This window comes from Zootermopsis nevadensis, unplaced genomic scaffold (assembly GCF_977971745.1).
Source record: "Zootermopsis nevadensis isolate Lab colony 2312 unplaced genomic scaffold, Znev_1.0 Znev_ptg000046l, whole genome shotgun sequence".
Classification (NCBI taxonomy): Eukaryota; Metazoa; Arthropoda; class Insecta; order Blattodea; family Termopsidae; genus Zootermopsis; species Zootermopsis nevadensis.
This window is the reverse complement of record NW_028259178.1, coordinates 170,212-188,621: the sequence shown is the minus strand read 5'-3', so window position 1 is coordinate 188,621 and position 18,410 is coordinate 170,212. Positions and strand designations below refer to the sequence as shown.

Sequence of the window (18,410 nt, the reverse complement as noted above, 5' to 3'; positions counted from 1 at the left end):
ACATTTTGTCTATACACAATAAAACCTTATTTTGTATGCAAAAAAATATGAAGCTTTAATGCAATGTTAGGTGTTACGAGTTTTATGAATGTAGAGCGCTTGATTACAAGATGACAAATGATGAAGAAATAGGTATCAGAGGACCATAATAGAGGATTAAATCAAGGAAAATTAAAATTTTGAGCGATAATAGTGAATAATTTGCAACGTACATCTAACATACATCTTTTGGTGCTAAATAAAAGAATGAGGACAGTGGTTTGAGATGAAAGTATGATGGGTGGCAAGAAGTAAGTACAGGGGTTTAAATTTTGCAATGATAAACAATTTCTGGAAGCAAAACCAACACTGGGGAGTGAGGAAGAAACGAGAAAGTGTTGAGGAATTATTTGTTCAACTGTTAGAAGAAATTATGACTTGGAGGAAAGTTGTTGAAATGAAGTGAAGTAGCTCAGTGTTGCAGATGAGACCAAAATATGTTCGACGCAGGCCTGTATTCTCACCTCTTCCCAGCCTCCGTACTTGAAGAGAGGATGTACATTTTTGGTGTGAATAAGTACCAAGGATTGGCCTAACTGTCACCAGATTTGTATCATTGTATGGGGTATCTTGCTGCCCTAGGACCCGTTCAAATTGTAGAGGGTCATACCCCGGCTGCGAATGCAGACATAGATTCGGGCCGTCCTGTAGCAGAGACTAAGGACATCGGATAAAATATGCTGATTAAGGGAGATTCCTGAAACATTGTTTGACCTAATGGAACACAAAATAAATGTAATTAACCAAGGAGAACATAAGAACGTGGTAGAAACCCATTCCAGGAAACACGGCAATGTCCTGTACTATGTGAACACCATGTTGCGTTCTCTCCGCGGTACGGTCTCATATGTAGTGGATGCTAGGAAAACAAAATTTTTTTGATCACCTCTTCTCATCTTGTGTGTGCACTACGACATCATGGCAGATACTGTGGCAGCACCTACTGCATCTGCTCCAGCTCAGGCTGTGCCCAAGAAATCCAAGTCTGTTGGGAAGAAGCCGCGAACGAAACCCGTTCACCCACGTACTTCTGAGATGGTTGTCAATGCCATCAAAAGTTTGAAGGAACGAGGTGGGTCGTCACTTCAGGCAATTAAGAAGTATATTGCAGCAAACTACAAGGTCGATTCTGAAAAGTTGGCGCCGTTTATCAAAAAGTATCTGAAAACAGCCGTAGCATCGGGAGAGCTTGTGCAGACCAAAGGCAAAGGAGCTTCTGGTTCGTTTAAGTTATCATCAGGTAAGCCCGAGAAGGCTCCGACAGTAGTCACTACTGTTCGCGGCAGGAGTTCTTCAACGTCTGCACTGAAGGAAAAGAAACAGCAGCAGCAAACTACAAAGGCAAAGCCGAAATCTCCGAAAAAAGCGCCGGTGAAGAAGACTCCTGAGAAAAAGAAGCAGGTTCCAGCGCCAAAGCCCAAGAAATTGCCATCTAAGGCTAAGAAAGCTACAAAAGTCCCTACCAAGAAGCCGAAAGCGCCGAGACCGAAGACTACTGCAAAATCCAAGGCATCGAAGAAGGCAGCTCCCAAGAGAAAATGAATCATAGCAGCCTGAAATCGAAAAATCGGCCCTTTTCAGGGCCAACACATTTTCTGTGAGAGTTGTAGTTTTGACCACATACCCAATGGTAGGTTCTTAGCAGGTGCCTTCAGTGGAAGCAACCATCTCTGGGTTCAGACCCCAGAGAACCTACCAAATTCCGTTACCTGAGGGGTCGACCTCAAGTTGAGGCTCCTGCCGTGACAAAACCCCTGATTGAGGTTGTCTGCATTCGGACGGATAGTTGTCCATGGAGAGTTGGTTGACTGGTAACCTGTCCACGGAGAGTTTATCCACGTAACGCGACCCATGGAAGGGAACGAGCTGGCCTTTCTGAAGGCCCACCCCCTGAGCTGCTCCAGCAGGTCAGGAAGCAGTTCATAGATGCCATCACCGCAGACAAGAAGAGGCAGCAGCAGCCGTGGCCGGAGGGCCTACTCGAGCCAACGTCCAACTCGGGCGGTTCGTTGGAACCCTCATCTAGGCGCCCGGGCCCACTGTCCGGAGCCGGGTCCACTCCTCTGCCGGCACCGGCAAAAGTTCATCGGCCCGGCGGTAGCAGCATCATCCACCACCGCTTCCACGGGCGAACAAGCCACCTCGTGTGGCCGGCAACTCTGCAGCTATGCTGAGATCAGCGCGGCGTACACCGGGGTAGTGGCCAGGCGACTGCTGGGGTGGATTCCTCGGCACCGCTCCCCACTAAAGCCGGGGCGTCGCAAGAGGTTAAAGGAGAGAGGGACGTGAAGTCGTCCCGCGGACCTCACCCCGCCAAACGGGACAGTGAAGCCCTCAGCTAAGGGACCCGCTTCCTCGATGCAGGAGGCACTTGGGCGCAGGGCTTCCGGGCCGCTCACTGGCGTGTCATCTGACGCCGCTTCTTCCCACGCTCAAGTGGACAAAACGGCTCCGGGGGAGCGCCGTAACAAAACCCCGGTGTACGTCTCTGGGGTGGGACGTACGCGGCTTCCTGCCTAGGATTCGCGCGGAGTCGGCCTGCGGGATCGTGGCGCAGATGAAGGGAGACCTCGTGACTCTTGTGCCTGAGACCGCCGACGGGTTCCGGGCCACCGTCAGGGTCCTGCGGTCCCTCGGTGAGAGCGAGGGCGAGTTTTCACACATTCTCCCTCCCCGAGGATCGGTGCGTGCGCCTGGTGATAAAAAACCTGGGCGTGCGCATGCCCGAGGCCAGCCGATCGAATGGGTCAAAACAGCGCGGTATCTGGGGGTCACCCTTGACGCCGGGCTTACCTGGTCGGCGCACGTCAACCAGGTAGGAAAGAAGGCGGCGCAACGATTAGGTGTGCTAGGCCCGCTCATCAATAGGAGAAGTGGCCTGTCCATCAGGAACGGCGTGCTACTCTATAAGCAGCTCATCCGTCCCATGATGGATTACGCATGCCCGATCTGGAGGTCAGCTGCCCGCACCCACGTCCGGAAGCTGCAAGTTCTGCAATCCAAGTGTCTTCGCATTGTTACTAACGCGCCCTGGTACGTAACAGGCAAATACATGATCTGGGGTCCCTTCCTTTGCCGACCACATGAGAGCGCTGACAGATTTGACTCGAGGTTAGCTGGTGTGGGGAAGCCCTTAGTTCGGCAACTCGGGAGGCACGAGGGCTGCCAGAGGTCGCCCGAGGGCGACCGTAGTTCAGCAGGCCAGCCGAGGCCGTCCCCAAAAGACGGCCAAGTCAGCACAACGAGTGGTCAGACTACTCGGCTACCCTGACTGAGGTTTTCCGTGCTTTTCCTCAGTTGTAAGGCGAATGGCAGGGTATAACATAATAGGGGCACGGCCCGCCATCCCCCCCCCCCCCCCGATCATGGAGGCCATCAGCTGAAGTGATCTTCCCCCCATGCCGCAGAGGCCTTCAGCCGAAACGGCCCTTCCCTCTCTGGGTTCAAACCCCAGACATCCAACCAACCAAATTCTTTTGGACAACTTGCCTGACGGGATAACCTCCCATCAGCAGCAACAGATCCCAGTTTGAATGGTCGAGGCTCCAGCCACGGCGTAACCCAGTTAGCGTTAGCAAAATTTCCGTTTTTTATATTAAGACCATTTCCAGCAATGCGCCTCGTGCGCAGGAATGGTTTCACCTAGGTAGGGACGGCGCTTGCGCAGGACTCCGCCCTCAGTTAGCTTTTTGGTTGGTTGCTCGTTCAAGACGTTGCAATATAACACCATTAATTATAATTTTTTATTGACTAAATCTATTATGAAAATCTGTAGACACAACACGTGTAATTGCAAATCATACAAGAACAATGAATGATATATCACTTGCATAATCCTAATATACAGAAGTCTTATTTCCCATTCGTAAGAGATTTAATTTGGTACACTCACAAATTCATATGGCTTTGTTGGCAATACCATTCCTGTATCATTGCACTCCCAAACCCAATCAGGTTTTACTACTGGTTGTTTGGATTGAACCTGTGAACAAAAACATGTTAGTTACCTGGACAGCTCTATGGCCCTAGAGCCAGAATAAATGCCTGGCTGTTCTGACCACAAAGTCTTGTCATTCCAGCCAGACATATGAGAGATGGGTGTACACAGTGACCTGACATCAATCATGCCCATTTCTGCCTTACCTGCCCACCCTCTAATTAACACCATCAAAATTATACAGACATAAGACAAAAAGTTTAAGCCCTATGAACATTTCAACAGAATAGTTTCACAGCATCCCAATTTCTTTTTCTAAAAAAAAGAAAGGGGGCAGCAACTAGGTAGGAGCAAAATTGTAAATGATACAACTTGGTGGCAAAGGCACAAATATAAATCATGTTTTAGGACCTGAAGAATTGCTGTCGGAATGCTCGAAAAGTCAGCAAAAATACATCAAAATTGGTGAGGTTGGTTAATTGATTCTTGATAATACAGAAATCATTTATTAGATTTATGGAAGTGGAAAGACTATCTGGTGCAGCTGATTACGTCCTTGTGTATTTTCCAAAGGGCATATTTTATGTGGCAAAAATTGTCGGAGGATATCATGAGCAAGGAAGAATCAAAACTTTGAAGGACTGATACTGACTAATGTTCCAGATATTGCTACTGTTAATGAATCTGACATTGCTCAGATTCTTCATTAGACACTGCCAAGGATGACTTTGCATTTATTGGAGGTACGTATATTCATACTTTTTAATTTAAATGTGGCAGTTTTGATGTATGTCAAGGGTATTCTAAGAATGTTTTTTTTATACTATAATTGCTTACATGGGATCCCTCATGATTGTTTTTTTATAGATATTTCACACTAAATTTTAAAGGATTTATGAGTTAGTATTCGTATTAAGAAATATTCTGTGGTAACAAATGGAAAAGTCTCATTGTGTATCATGTATGGTACAGTCAGATGGATTACTTTTTGAGCTTACCTTGCAGCGTTAAAATCGCTCACTTTGTAACAAACAAATTGTTAATTAATTTTTCAGTTTCTTCAAGAATTTCTAAAAATAATTGGGTGAAACCAGATACACTGACAAAAAATTAAGCATATGTTTAATTTCCCCACTGTAAAAAGTTACTTACTTAACAGCCTTTCTATTAAGTACGATTTGAGGTTTTCACGGCGGTGAGTCTGAAGATGGCTGTCTTCTGGGTTGTTGTGCCGTGTAATCTGATAGATGATGATGGAGGCAGCAAGGACCTCCGAAGTAACAATAAACTTCTACTAGACTACACGATGCAACAACCCAGAAGACAGCCATCTTCACCCCTTCTATTAAGATTAATGAAGATAATGATAAGACCACAAACAATAATAATATTGATGGCAATAACAAAACTATAACTGATGTGTCAGTCTGATGCATTTCTTAATCACAGTTGACTAAAACAAGGAGATACCAAAACAATTTACTGAACCACTAGCAAAACGTGTACTGTAAAGCAACAGGACACTATTCAAAGGACCTCTGATAATCTTAAAGAACTTCGGCATGATGACTCACCTGTAAGCGCTATTTGGCATGTGACTCAACAACGTAAAAATGATTTCTTGAAATAATAAAGGATCATGAGTAACTTCATAGCTCATTTAAATCCCACCAAACTGCAGCTTTCAAGAGCTTCCGTGATTTTTAAAAAACGTTTTGGCATGCATGTCAGTACGCTTCAAATGATAACATCCATAAAATCAAATGCCAGTTCCTGTCTGGATGGCGTACTTGGCCTTCTTTAATGTCAGTGCTTTGCGCTGTCTTCACTGCCTACCCGTGTCATTTTACCTACCTTCTTGTTTGAAATTATTAAGGTGACCCGCACATCATCCAGCTCGTCCACTAACAACCTGCAACAAACAGAAGAATTATACAAGCCAAGGAAACACAACAAGCTATAAAAAAGCAAGATTTCGTCCCTTTCTAAACTGTAGATACCATTTTTCTTTAAAGACATTACAAGTGAAAAGTTTTCAGTCAATCTCAAATAATACACTTCAGTTCACGTCTCCTTCACCCACTTCCTTAACACGCATCCCAAAACTACTCTTCCATCTTCAAACTAGTTTCCCAAGCTGCTGCTTTCTATGAGAATTCTAAAATGCATTCCTTCCTTCTTCAATCATCACACCCTCATGCGAGTGAAGAACACATTGTACGTTGGGCCAGTCACGTGCGTCTGTCTGTCTGAACAAGTCAACTCCACTGCCTTAATGATGACCTACACGACATGGCGTCGATAACACCTTCAGAATGCTCGTGAACTCTAAAACAGTCTTGTTTCCTTTACGCACGCTACATGTCTAACACATTTTAAAGGACTTTATTTTTTATCCGTACAATTACTATGTGAAGAATGCAATTATAAATATTCACATTATGTACCAAATAAGAAAGTCATGCGTTTAAGACTCCAGATTCACAATCAGGAGGTCCCAGGTTTAAAGCTCAGCCCAAAGACAACCTACATTAAAAGGTTTCCTAAATAACCCTTGTGTTATAATGGAACTTGTAATTTAAAGGGTCAATAAAGCAAGGTTCAGGTCATCTCAAAATTTAAATAGTGGTGAGAGCACTCCATCATTCCCACAGACTGCACTACAGCTTAGCTTAACACGTACTGATCACCTGGTTCTAAGAACATCAAACACACATTCCAAAATATGTTTCCTGATAACAGGAAGTCAACTGGATAAAAAATTCTGACCTCTTAGGAAAAGATATGTAAGTTTTCCACTACAGAATGATCAGCTATATAAAGACATTTGTCTTCCGTATACTGACCATCAAGATAAGACCCTTGACCCACAAAAAATTAAGGTAAGGAGACTCAATTTCTTCACAGAGATAAAGAAGATGAACAGAAAAGAGACACAAGAACATGGACTCAAACCTACACAGTTCTTAGTAGGATTTGATGTTCTCATGGCGGTAAGTCCGAAGAAGGCTATCTTCTGTGTTGTTGCACCGTGTAATGTCACTAAACATCTACCAGACTACGCAGTACAATCAACCCAGAAGACAACCATCTTAAGACAGTAATCCTCAATCCTGCCTCCATGAGAACCTGACATCTCATCTAAATGCAGCACAACAAGTAGACACATATCAGAATGATAAAGATAAGGACCACTGTAAAAACTGAAGCTCGAATTACCCCTTGAAGGCTATAATGTATCTCTTCAGCCTGCTCCTGACATCTGCACTCAGTTCCTTGTGAAGATAGAAACACTTGCCACGAAAGAAATCGGGTAACTTCGGCAATGGCATGTTGGCAGTACTGGGCTGTCCTTCATCACTGTCCACATCTGTCTCTGCATCATATGGATTGGCAGCCCTGACCCTGCCAATACAATTGTCACAAACTTCAACGCAGCTGCGAAGGCCTTCTCCCCCTGGCAGAATGTTTTTTTCAAATTATTCAGGTATTGCATGAGCCATACCATTAACAAAACATTACGACATCCAAATGTTCTTTTCTTAACTTATTTAACGACACTTTCCCAACTATAGATGTCATATGTGAATAAAGAGTTTGGTCTGCTTCAGTGTGAAGCAGACATCTTAACAACTGACCCGAGTTGTTACCACTTGCAACGTTGCAGATTTAAGTGTCAGATTTCTTTTTCACTAAAATTGGTAGCCGAGTTAATTTCTGTTCTTTATGAGCAACCAATCAGCTCAATGGACATGTTCAGAAAGAGCATCAGCAGCGAAACTGTGTTTTAACCTTGTTCTAAAATGGAGAAAAAAAGGTGTGGATTTGTACCGCTAAGTTCGTGACTTAATACAAGCTTCCTTGCCCCCCCCCTAACATTTCTATACTTCCACCTCAAGCACAGTAAATATGATTGGTACAAGTGTCAGAAAGCAATCCTAGTGAAAACATTAAGCAATATTAAATATCCACAGTCAAATGCGCAAATAACAGCTTAAAATAAGTCACAATTTCATTTCAATCATTATAACAACTAATGCTATGCAGCCCATGTAAGTGACAAAACATTCAATCGCCATCATCATCCTGCCGAGGATCGGGCCCTTGGCCAGTTCCGGACTGTTGCTCAGGGCAACTTGCCATATTAGTCTTTTAAATAAGGCAATGAAAGAGAATAACACGTGAAACTCAACCTAACCTCTCAATTTCATCCTCTGTGTCAGATCCAGACCATGGCTGCTCATCAACATCGCTCCCTCCCCCAGAGTCATGCTGAAGGGGTGAGTCAGGAACATCTAAACAGACGCACAAAAGCACAACGTCTTCTTGGCTAATAATAATCAGATGAGCCAGACAACTTCTATACGGTAACCAACAGCTAGAATGTTTAAATGCGTTCACGATGATAATTTGCGGGATGAAAACAAATAACATAAAGGAAACACAGAAGAACTGTTGCACACCAGAGAGTAAACTGGTCTAGAAGTGTACGCAGAGAATTCTTCTTACCAGAATGCTGGACAAAATCACACCACACAGGTAGCTAACAAATTCTTTGAAGCTGTGGTAAAATTAAAATATTTGGAATCACGAGTAAAGAGTCAAAATTTAATCAATGTAGTTAAAAGTTAGAAGCTGATTATATTAAAAAAATGTTTGTTACATTTTACCTTCTTAGACAACAAAATTGTTATTTTATTTAATGTTTCATATGAAGGTAAAAAAGTCTCACTCTCAGGAAGAATTTACAATCGCAGTGTAAGCTGTGGCAAATGCGTCCCACCTGCACTAGGCAGCAGCTCCGGGACCTCATCCTCGCTTTCCGGCTTTCTGTGGTCTTCCTTGCTGAGTGCAAACCTGGAAATTCCAAGACGCAAAGTAGACAAACTGTAACAAGTCAAGAGCTATACAAGAAGTAAATTGTCTTTTCAGGTCAAACTTAATTATGTGCACGACACAATACGGTCCATGTCTGTTAGATAAAACAACAGTCCCAGAGCATACCAGAGTTTACAGTTTTTATTCATTTTGTTAGGACAGCAAAACTCCAGCATGGCAGAGATAACATAAAAAATAAAACTTGTCTTTCAAAAATTCTTTAGCAATCAGTCGACAGCAACATCTGTGAGTTTATTAGTTTATGGTTACTTTACCCTGCAGTGGTCTCCGACAGACTCACATTCTGAAGGTACATTGTTCAAATAGTGGCTATGAAAACTCAGCTTTCATGGTTCTCCTCAGTCCATCCACAGAAACGTATTGCTGAAGAAGTGAACGAGGTGGCAACCATGTCATCTATTATGTTCTACTTATCAATCACAATCATCCGACACTATAACATCAGCAGCTGATGTAAGACTTGAAGTTTTCACAGCGGTGAGTATGAAGATTTCTGTCTTCTGGGTTGTTAACCGACGTTTCAGAGGTCATACTGCCTCCATCATCAGGGCGATGAGTATGAAGATTTCTGTCTTCTGGGTTGTTGCGCTATGTGTGTGTCTGATGATGGAGGCAGTATGACCTCCGAAACGTCGGTAAACATCTACCAGACTACACAGCGCAACAACCCAGAAGACAGAAATCTTCATACTCATCGCCCTGATGATGGAGGCAGTATGACCTCTGAAACGTTGGTTAACATCAACCAGACTACACAGCGCAACAACCCAGAAGACAGAAATCTTCATACTCATCGCCCTGATGATGGAGGCAGTATGACCTCTGAAACGTTGGTTAACATCTACCAGACTACACAGCGCAACAACCCAGAAGACAGAAATCTTCATACTCATCGCCCTGATGATGGAGGCAGTATGACCTCTGAAACGTTGGTTAACATCAACCAGACTACACAGCGCAACAACCCAGAAGACAGAAATCTTCATACTCATCGCCCTGATGATGGAGGCAGTATGACCTCTGAAACGTTGGTTAACATCAACCAGACTACACAGCGCAATAACCCAGAAGACAGAAATCTTCATCAGTAGCTGAGTCATGAAATGAATAACAGTGATCCACGTATCCACTTCAGTGCAAGAAGGTATAGCAAATTATCATAACGTAAGCCTTCTTATTGTAAACGCTGTATTAAAACCGAAACTGTGATTTACTATACGTGGAAAAGCATGCAAAATATCTTTTCAAAACACAATGAATTTCTCAAATGATTCACGTATCTGTGACTGTTCTCAGATACTGCACCACTAGTCTCACTGAAACTCACCGACGTATAAGGGGTGAGGCATAAAAAATTGTAATTAATGGAGGGTAAAGACAAATAAAAAAAAATTACAAACAACTAGAATTATGACGCCAGGCGCAAGCTTCCATCGCTTCTGGTTTCGGAGTTGGAAAACTTCACAAGTTTGATTTTCGTTGCATAGAGTGTAGAAGTAGCATCAATGGGATGGAAAAGTGTGGTGTTTCTATAAAATTTGTGCAGCCCAAGGAACAATCCCAAAGATTATAAAATAGATTAGCTAATGGAAGTTAAGAAACACAGCACTGTAAGGGAGCTACTGAGAATTACAGAACAATCTTAGGTAATACACGATGTAAGGCGATGTCAGAATCGGGCAGCATGAAACACGGAGAAGGTGGCAGCTTCTCTGTGACTAATGGTACGCGCTGGAAATGGTGGAATTCAATCGACATCTACTTTAAAAATTAAATGTTACTATTTATAAATTTCCAAACAAGAAAATGTATTTGTATGTATTAAGTGTAATCAAATTTCTTATAAAGTCCATATGGCTTTATCAAGAGCTATAAAGACTTTAAAAATTTCTGTCTTCAAATCTGTGGTACGCAGATTTCCTGAGGGCATTCAATTTCAGCAGAATGACAGTCACCTTCATCATATGCGGCTATAGAAGACAGTGCTAACAGTGTTAAATAGAACTTCCGTGTTGGAAAATTATTGAGGTCATTATCCTATCCAGACCACATTCATCGCTACTACAAAGAGCTTATTAACTGAAGTGCGACATCTTTATTCCTGTATGTCCCTTTGTCCATAAAGCATGATGAATTATCACTATTGATCAAAAGTAAATAAAACAGTAATAAAATGCAGTACACTTTCTTAATGATCCAGTTTGCTGCATGTTACACTAGTACACTGCTAAACCGTTAATCATGGAGCTAAAGTCTCACGAGCAGCCGCAAAATACAGGGATTTAAATCCCTTAATCCCACAAAATAAAGGTTAGTAAACATTTTAAAAAAATTAAGAAGACAGCCATCTTCAGATTCATGGCCATGAAAACCTCAAATCCTGCATTTAAAAGAATTAATGCACAACAAATCATTCTCCACAGCCTGCCACAGCCATATCATAAAAACTGGCGAACAGATGTTCTCTGGCCCTACATAAAATCGCAAGCGTCAATGATACCAACCTTCTCCACGGCAATCGTTTCCTCTTGCTGTGGCAGTTCTCAATCCACTCCCTCTGCACGATATGCCCTTTTCCCCAGACCTGCTGAAACTTTGGTGTGTTAGGAAACGCACACCTGAAAACACCAGAAACCACACATCACATAGCGCCACGATGGTGTCCTACAATTTGGGGTAAATATAATATCCAAAACATCCTCTGTGAACATCATTGGCTCTAAGTTCACTTACTGCAGACGTGAAACTACACGGAAAGACACAAAGTTATAATTTTTGAAAAGTTCCCACTCTTTCACACAAAAGTGAAAATTGAATTAATAACAACAAAAATATTACAGTAAAATCCCCATTTAAGTAAATTCCAGCAGAACAACGTTTAATACAATAAATGGGAGTTATGCAAATTCAGTAAGAATAAAGCACCAAACATTACAATTTTAAGAAGTGTCAAGGTACACAAAAAAGATGGGATTACGAAATGTCATGAAATTTACCTCCAAGCAGCTAAAGTTCCTTTATACCTTACAGTGCTTAAGCAGGGGGAAAACTTTACTTTCACCTTTCTATGAGGTTCGGAGGTAAGACTCCATGAATTTTAGACCACGGCAGAACATGGCAAGAGATCAACTTCATGCTTTGATCACAACTTTCCTGAGGAAACAAATCCCAAAACCAATTTGATACGAGGCTGTGCGCAGAGCTGTCCTTAGGGGAGCCCCAGACGCTATGCTGTGTTCTTGGCACACTGACAAAGTACAAAATATTTTGTGCACAGCGACATCTTTTGTGCCCCAGATGTAACAACGTGACATAAAATATTAAAATATATCAATTTCAATGTAATCCCAGATCAGAAATAAGTGTACACTCTTTAATAAATATACAGTTTGGTGCCAGTAATATTAAAGTTACAGGTTACGGCCTTTGTTCTCCCCCCCCCCCCCACACACACACACACGCATCTTAAGGAGGGGTTGCACAGACTGCTTTGTCCTGGGCCTGATATCTGCCTCGAGGCAGCTCTGGTTCGGACACCAGACATCGTCTGAATGAAAACGGATAAACTAATGCTTCTGCATAAAACCAATGCAGTCATTTCAGTAACTTGCTCCTTCTGAGCCTTCTAGACTGAAGATGTGTGATACTGACACACATTCCCCTCCCTCTTTCTATACCTTCTCCCCTATTTCTCCAGCTTCACTACGCTTGTGCCAACTCACACCAGATGTGTGCATGAGCTATCCCAGTCTGACTTGTAGCACGCCCCCATCTCAAGGGCCATGGTGCGCAAATTTGCACGGTAGGGATTCTGGTAACCACTGATGACGAGCACAACGCCTTCTAGCAGCTGCCTGAACGGTTTTCCAAGAAGTCTGGGTTTCTTTGTAAGAGGCTCTTCCTTCTTTCTGGCTTTCTTCTTGTGCTGTTCTACAGAAACATGAAACTTTGATACACTTGCGGTCCGCTGCATATATTTCGGAACATTTATTCTTATTTTTGTATTGCATGGCATGGCATTAGGGTTCAGTGACACGATGCGCTTCAGTCTTGCTCAGACAACATTTTAACACAGATTAAATAGTCCCAGAATGATTTATAAACATCATTTGAAAATGTTTAAAATTTTAAGCATCTGGGAACAACGATAATAAATAGAAACAAGGTCCATCATGAAAATAAGAGTAGAATATGTACGGGGAACGCTTGTTTTTATTTCATTCAAAAACTGTTATCATCTTGTTTACAATCCAAAACACAAAAGATCAGGATAAATAAAACAATAATTTTGCCTGTTGTCTTGCATGGTTGTGAAACATGGTGTCTCGCCTTTAAGGAAAAATGTTGATTACAAGTGTTTGAAAAAGGTGCTCAGGAGGATATTTGGACCTACGAGGGATGAAATAAGTGGGGAATTTAGAATACTGCATAACGAGGAGCTGCGTGAATTGTACGGGTCACAGACTTAAAACCAACTGCATGTCAAACGAAACAAAAACAAATGGACTAAAAGTAGCCTGGCTACATTCAGAGAATCTGTAAGAGAGCCGTTAAGTTGACGGCCACTCAGAAGGACATGGAATTCTAAGACAGGTCACATTGAAATAAGGAATATCAGGGAAGTGTTCAGTGTCTGGAAACAGACGCATTTCTGCAGTAAACAAATGTGACACTTGAAATGATTCAAAATGAATAATAAACTGGTAACCTTTTATGACAACGAGCCATGTGCTTTATTTTAAGAATATGCATATAGAATTAAAACAATAACCCTATTACTGTGATAAAATCAGACTCGTTGTTTGGATTACTGTTAAAATTAATGCCAAGTTTACAAAAAATAATCTGCTTTCAAAGATATTAGGTTATATGCAACTAGCTTCTTAAATCTATGCGATTACCATAATTCTGAAATGATAAGATTCATATTAAATTTTTTTCAATATGATACCCAAATTAAGTTCCATCAATTTTAAAATGTTTCATAATTCTGTATGGGCTACTTTATAGAGTTCCTGCCACTGACTAGTTTTAACTTTCGAACCAGACGATCTCACCTGAGCACTCACCTGTTGCCTTCTGACTGCCATTACTGCAAGAGACCTGTTCTTTCAGAGGCAGACGTTCCGCCTTCTGTACGAGTCTGGGTCTTGCAACGGCGACTGGCGACGAAGCCTTACTGACAGATACTTCTCCAACATTTGCCAGTCTGCGCTTCTGAACGGCAGTTGGAGATGAAGCTTCACGGATTGCTGCTGCTCCTACATAAATTAGTAACATTTGACGTATAAGATTTAAACCCTCCACAGCTATGTAATTTTATAAATTCTCGTACGACTACGAGCCATGCCAGGTTAGCAAAACAGTGGCATTATTCTGTAAATTCTAGCTGGCCATAAGAAACATCATATTAGTGGTCTTATCTGAGAAACAATCACTATTTCATCCCATAACACCACAGCAAAGATAACATTTCCATTTTTTATACATATTGGCTCCTAGTTCTTGGGGGTGCCTCCTAAATTTATGGGAAATTTGAGCAGGTTTTGCATCATGGACCTTCCTTCTTAGTGATGGCACCACACAAAAATAGTCTACACTGTCAATTTTCACAAATTCTTACTGTCTCCACCTTCAAGATTAACTAGCCAGTCACCTCTGCTAACACATGGATCTGTGCTTATATAAGTATCAGCAGGGAACATGTGTAGTCACATTTCTTGAACATGGAGATGGTAAGATTCCTTGAGATGTCAGAACACAACCCACTTCTACGTGGTACCATCACCCGGGATCAACATTAGCAGTGAACTGCGATCAAAGCCAGAAAACTAACAGATCAACGTGGCAAGATCAATTCTTAATATCACAACCTGAATACAATACACTTTTAAAATTAATATGACTGAAAAAACTAGCATTAGCTCGTAATCTCTAAACTTCTAAGCAGTCACTCTGAACCAAAATTTGTCATGTTACTTTCAGTGTAAACCCTCTGTACCACCTGGCATTAATGTTTTAGTTCCTTTCTGTACACTTGATTAGCCGTGATAGCTCAGTCGGTATAGTGACTAGATACAGGCTGGACGACTGGGGTTTGATCTCCGACGGGGGCACAGGAGTTTTCCTGTAGCCTCTGCACCCAGATTGGCTCTGGGGCCCACCCAGCCTCCTCTACAATGGGTACCGGGGTCCTTTCCCGGGGGTAAAGCACGACCGGAATTTGATACTGACCACTCACCTCCATCTAGTACCAAGTCAAGAATGAGTAGGAGCTACACCTCCACTCCCAACCAAATGACAAACATGGCATGTACTGGGACTGTTTTACTTTGCTTTTACACAACACTTGATACTGTAAATACCTCAGATTATATAGCATCAAATAATAAAATGATCTAGTGATGATGAATTTTAAAGAATGTTAAAATAAATGGTCACAGCCTAATTTAAGATACTATCATTACGTCTGCCTAGTGGGACTGCGGAAACCCCCCCCCCAAAGTTACGGTCGCTGGTACCTTGGCTGAGATCTGAACTTGAACATCCCAACATTAAGCAGGAGTGCTAACCACTTGGCTGCATTTTGGTCAAATGTAATTACATTACACCAGAGATTTGGGGGAAAACACAGATTGACACTTGTCAATTTCGCATAAACTCTGCAGAAAAATAAACCTACAAGTCAAGAAATTATATTTCTATGCGGAAAGGAGACACCAATCAGGTCTGCCACAACCACATAAAGAAAACAGAAGGTAGGAATGAGTGAAGAAGAGATAAGTGTGAAATTATAACTGGGATATAAATCTTTCCAGTATTGATTACCACATTCCACAGTCTTGAAATTTAAATCTCTTATTGTTTTGCAATAAATCATTACTTCCAAAGGAATTCTTCATTATAATTTTTAAAAATTCATATAAAAATCTTTCACTTCTCCTTAGGTGAAACAAGCCAATCAAAATCTTGGCATCTTCACAGGGAAGAAAGAGTTTTTCAGTTACACGACATTCATTCATATTTTCATAACCAAATGGCCCAAAAGACAAGCTTCTCTCATAAAACACCGATCAGACAAACCTGACAGGTTAACGAGACACACCAACTGAACTGAATGGTTTGATAAAATGGTAGCACGTCTGCCTCTCATTAGAGTGGTATCTAGTTCGAATCCAGACTGGACAAAAGCTGTTATGACGAGACATCTTATGTTGTTCTTGGTTCTGGCACTGTGTACAACATTTCATAAAAAAAAATATTGTGCAAAGACGGCGATAGTTCTTTGGAAATGCTGGCATATACCGAACCTACACAATATGAATACCCAAAGAAAAAACATCATCCTCACTGTCATGAAAACCTCAAACCTGACAAGACTATTTTATTTCACATCCCTCCAGTTCGCCATTAAACTTGTCGTGCCATAGCTCATTACACTCTACACAACCATAACAGTTGATAGAGCACTGTAAAACAATACATTTTACATAACAAAGTCAACCACAGGAATTGCGATCAGTCGATCTGAAAGTTTGATTTCGTTGCGTGGAAAAATCAACGATCATTCTAACTTGGCGCGATATCGACGGCCAGTGCTTGAAATATGTTGACACTACAGATCAAGAACAGTAATAAGTCTGAAAGAGAAACAGACAGGATTAATGTTATGCGTTCCTGGCCTACACTGAATAAGGAATCGATTAAACCAGGCGGAGAGGTTCACCTTTCAGAGGCTGGGATTCAATATCTTTCCGTCGAGCAAACAGACTCCCTGCGCTGATGGAGTTTGGCTCTTCGGCGTCATCCTTCACGACGAAACGACCGAGTCTGCTCCCCAAGGCAGCGGGCTTATCGTCGGTTATCACGGAGTGGAACGTGATGAACGCCAGACCATACTGAACGTGCTTGTTGAACGGTTGCGTGCAGACGACTTTCACTCTGTCCCACTTCTGGTCTGCCACCGACTTCGATAACGCGTCCACCGCAAACATACGTACTCTACTCGGATTACTACCGCTGCGCGCCTCCAGCGGTGACATGAATGACGATGCAACCAACAACACCTAATCATCATACATAACTTTAGTCACTGATAAATAGTTGAAGGTTAATTTGTTTTATTTATAGTTTTAAGTAAGGTCAGTTATATCATCTCAGCGAAAGAACTTTGAAAGACAAACTACAAGGCAGATGGATCACATGTGGCAAGACTTAAACCTATTAGAATAAACCAGTGGACACTGTACAATTTCTCAAGGCACATCATAAAGATTTATATTCATAATTAATATGACATGCCTTATTATATTCATAACATTGTAATGAACAAGTAACAAGTTCAAACAAAGGCAATTTTGCGAAACTGCAACTCTGTAATTCTGTCCCCTTCTGTCTCCTGAGTGCTGCAGTTATAAACATTAGGAAATAGTCGAAATTAGTGTATTTTTGTATACAATGAAAAACACTCCTGACACAAAAAATTAATAAATACTTATCAATAAAACCCATAACCCGTTATTGCGTTTTAATTTTCTCTTCTGGTTCAGAGTGAAACATAAACTTCATTAACCTCTGTACCACAGTAACTTTCTTCCATCACTACAAAATCTTTTGACATGCTAAACTGACCACATGACCAGCCATTACACAAAGCGAGATTACAACTGAGCAAAGGCTGCAAACATTGGGACAAGGGAGAGAGTACAATTAGCACTGGTTTCATAGGGGGATGATGGTGAAATAATGTTATGAAATAAATTTGAGTCAGGTTTGAGAATAATGAAGTACTTATTATGTGATCTCTCTTTCTGACTTCCCAAGGGGCAAGTTATAACCTACATTTCGAGGCTGTAACAACAAGAAAATAAACTCATATGTTTTCAATAATAATTCCCATCGTAGTACCTCAAAATCCTCATCAGGTGTACTTGATCGACCAACTAAAACCTCAATAAAAGCACTGTTTCCATTTCCAATATCGATAGAATTAATGATGGTTTCTTTTTCAAGCTGCAGAATGACAGACGCATGCTTCTCGCCTACGTTCTTACATTTCCACGTCTTCTTGTCAGCGTTGATGAGGTTCGCCACTGGGTGATTCTGTTGAAATCGAGAAATGTCATAATCACCAGCTAGGTTAGGTAATATAAATACTTCAGTACGTAACGATGTATCAAGAAGACTATTATACTTACCGGATCTTCGCTGCTACAACTCAAAATCCGTTCAATTTTAATTATCGGCATTGTCTATACATGAAGATCCTTAAAAAATTAAATACAGTGAATTCTTCCCGCGTCAGTATACGAACTGCAGCACAACACGTCCCTAGGAGTGCTTTCGGAAAATTTTCGATCGTCTGTCACATAGTTTATATTCTCTCTGGTAAGCAATTTCTACGAAAAAATGCAGAACACTCGTTTTAAATGAATGCGCGCTTTCATTCGCAACTTGTTTTCATGGTTGCTATAAATAATAATGTGTATTAATTACTTTTCTATGCAAAAGATGATTCGTGGTTTGGTACGCTTGC

General features: G+C 41.6%; 2 protein-coding genes across 3 annotated transcripts; one reads left to right on the top strand and one right to left on the bottom strand.

Annotated features, from left to right (window-relative positions):
* The first annotated feature begins 909 nt into the window (after window positions 1–909).
* LOC110838845 (histone H1) lies at window positions 910–1,619 on the top strand. The gene has a single exon (XM_022082473.2). It carries the CDS (start codon window positions 958–960, stop codon window positions 1,579–1,581), a length of 624 nt encoding a protein of 207 aa, XP_021938165.2. The 5' UTR covers window positions 910–957; the 3' UTR covers window positions 1,582–1,619.
* A 2,149-nt stretch (window positions 1,620–3,768) lies between these two features.
* On the bottom strand, window positions 3,769–18,398 carry LOC110838842 (DNA repair protein XRCC1). 2 transcript variants are annotated; one of them, XM_087360725.1, is made up of 11 exons: window positions 18,073–18,398; window positions 17,783–17,977; window positions 16,602–16,941; window positions 13,933–14,136; window positions 12,598–12,805; window positions 11,380–11,493; window positions 8,760–8,833; window positions 8,175–8,271; window positions 7,196–7,381; window positions 5,831–5,888; window positions 3,769–4,021 (listed from the first exon to the last, which is right to left on the bottom strand). In XM_087360725.1, the coding sequence occupies exons 1-11, from the start codon at window positions 18,121–18,123 to the stop codon at window positions 3,914–3,916; spliced, it is 1,635 nt and encodes a 544-aa protein (XP_087216851.1). In that variant the 5' UTR covers window positions 18,124–18,398; the 3' UTR covers window positions 3,769–3,913. The 2 variants fall into 2 exon arrangements, with proteins under 2 accessions (XP_087216851.1, XP_087216852.1); XM_087360726.1 differs by having other exon boundaries at window positions 13,945–14,136; window positions 18,073–18,396.
* Window positions 18,399–18,410: the final 12 nt, after the last annotated feature.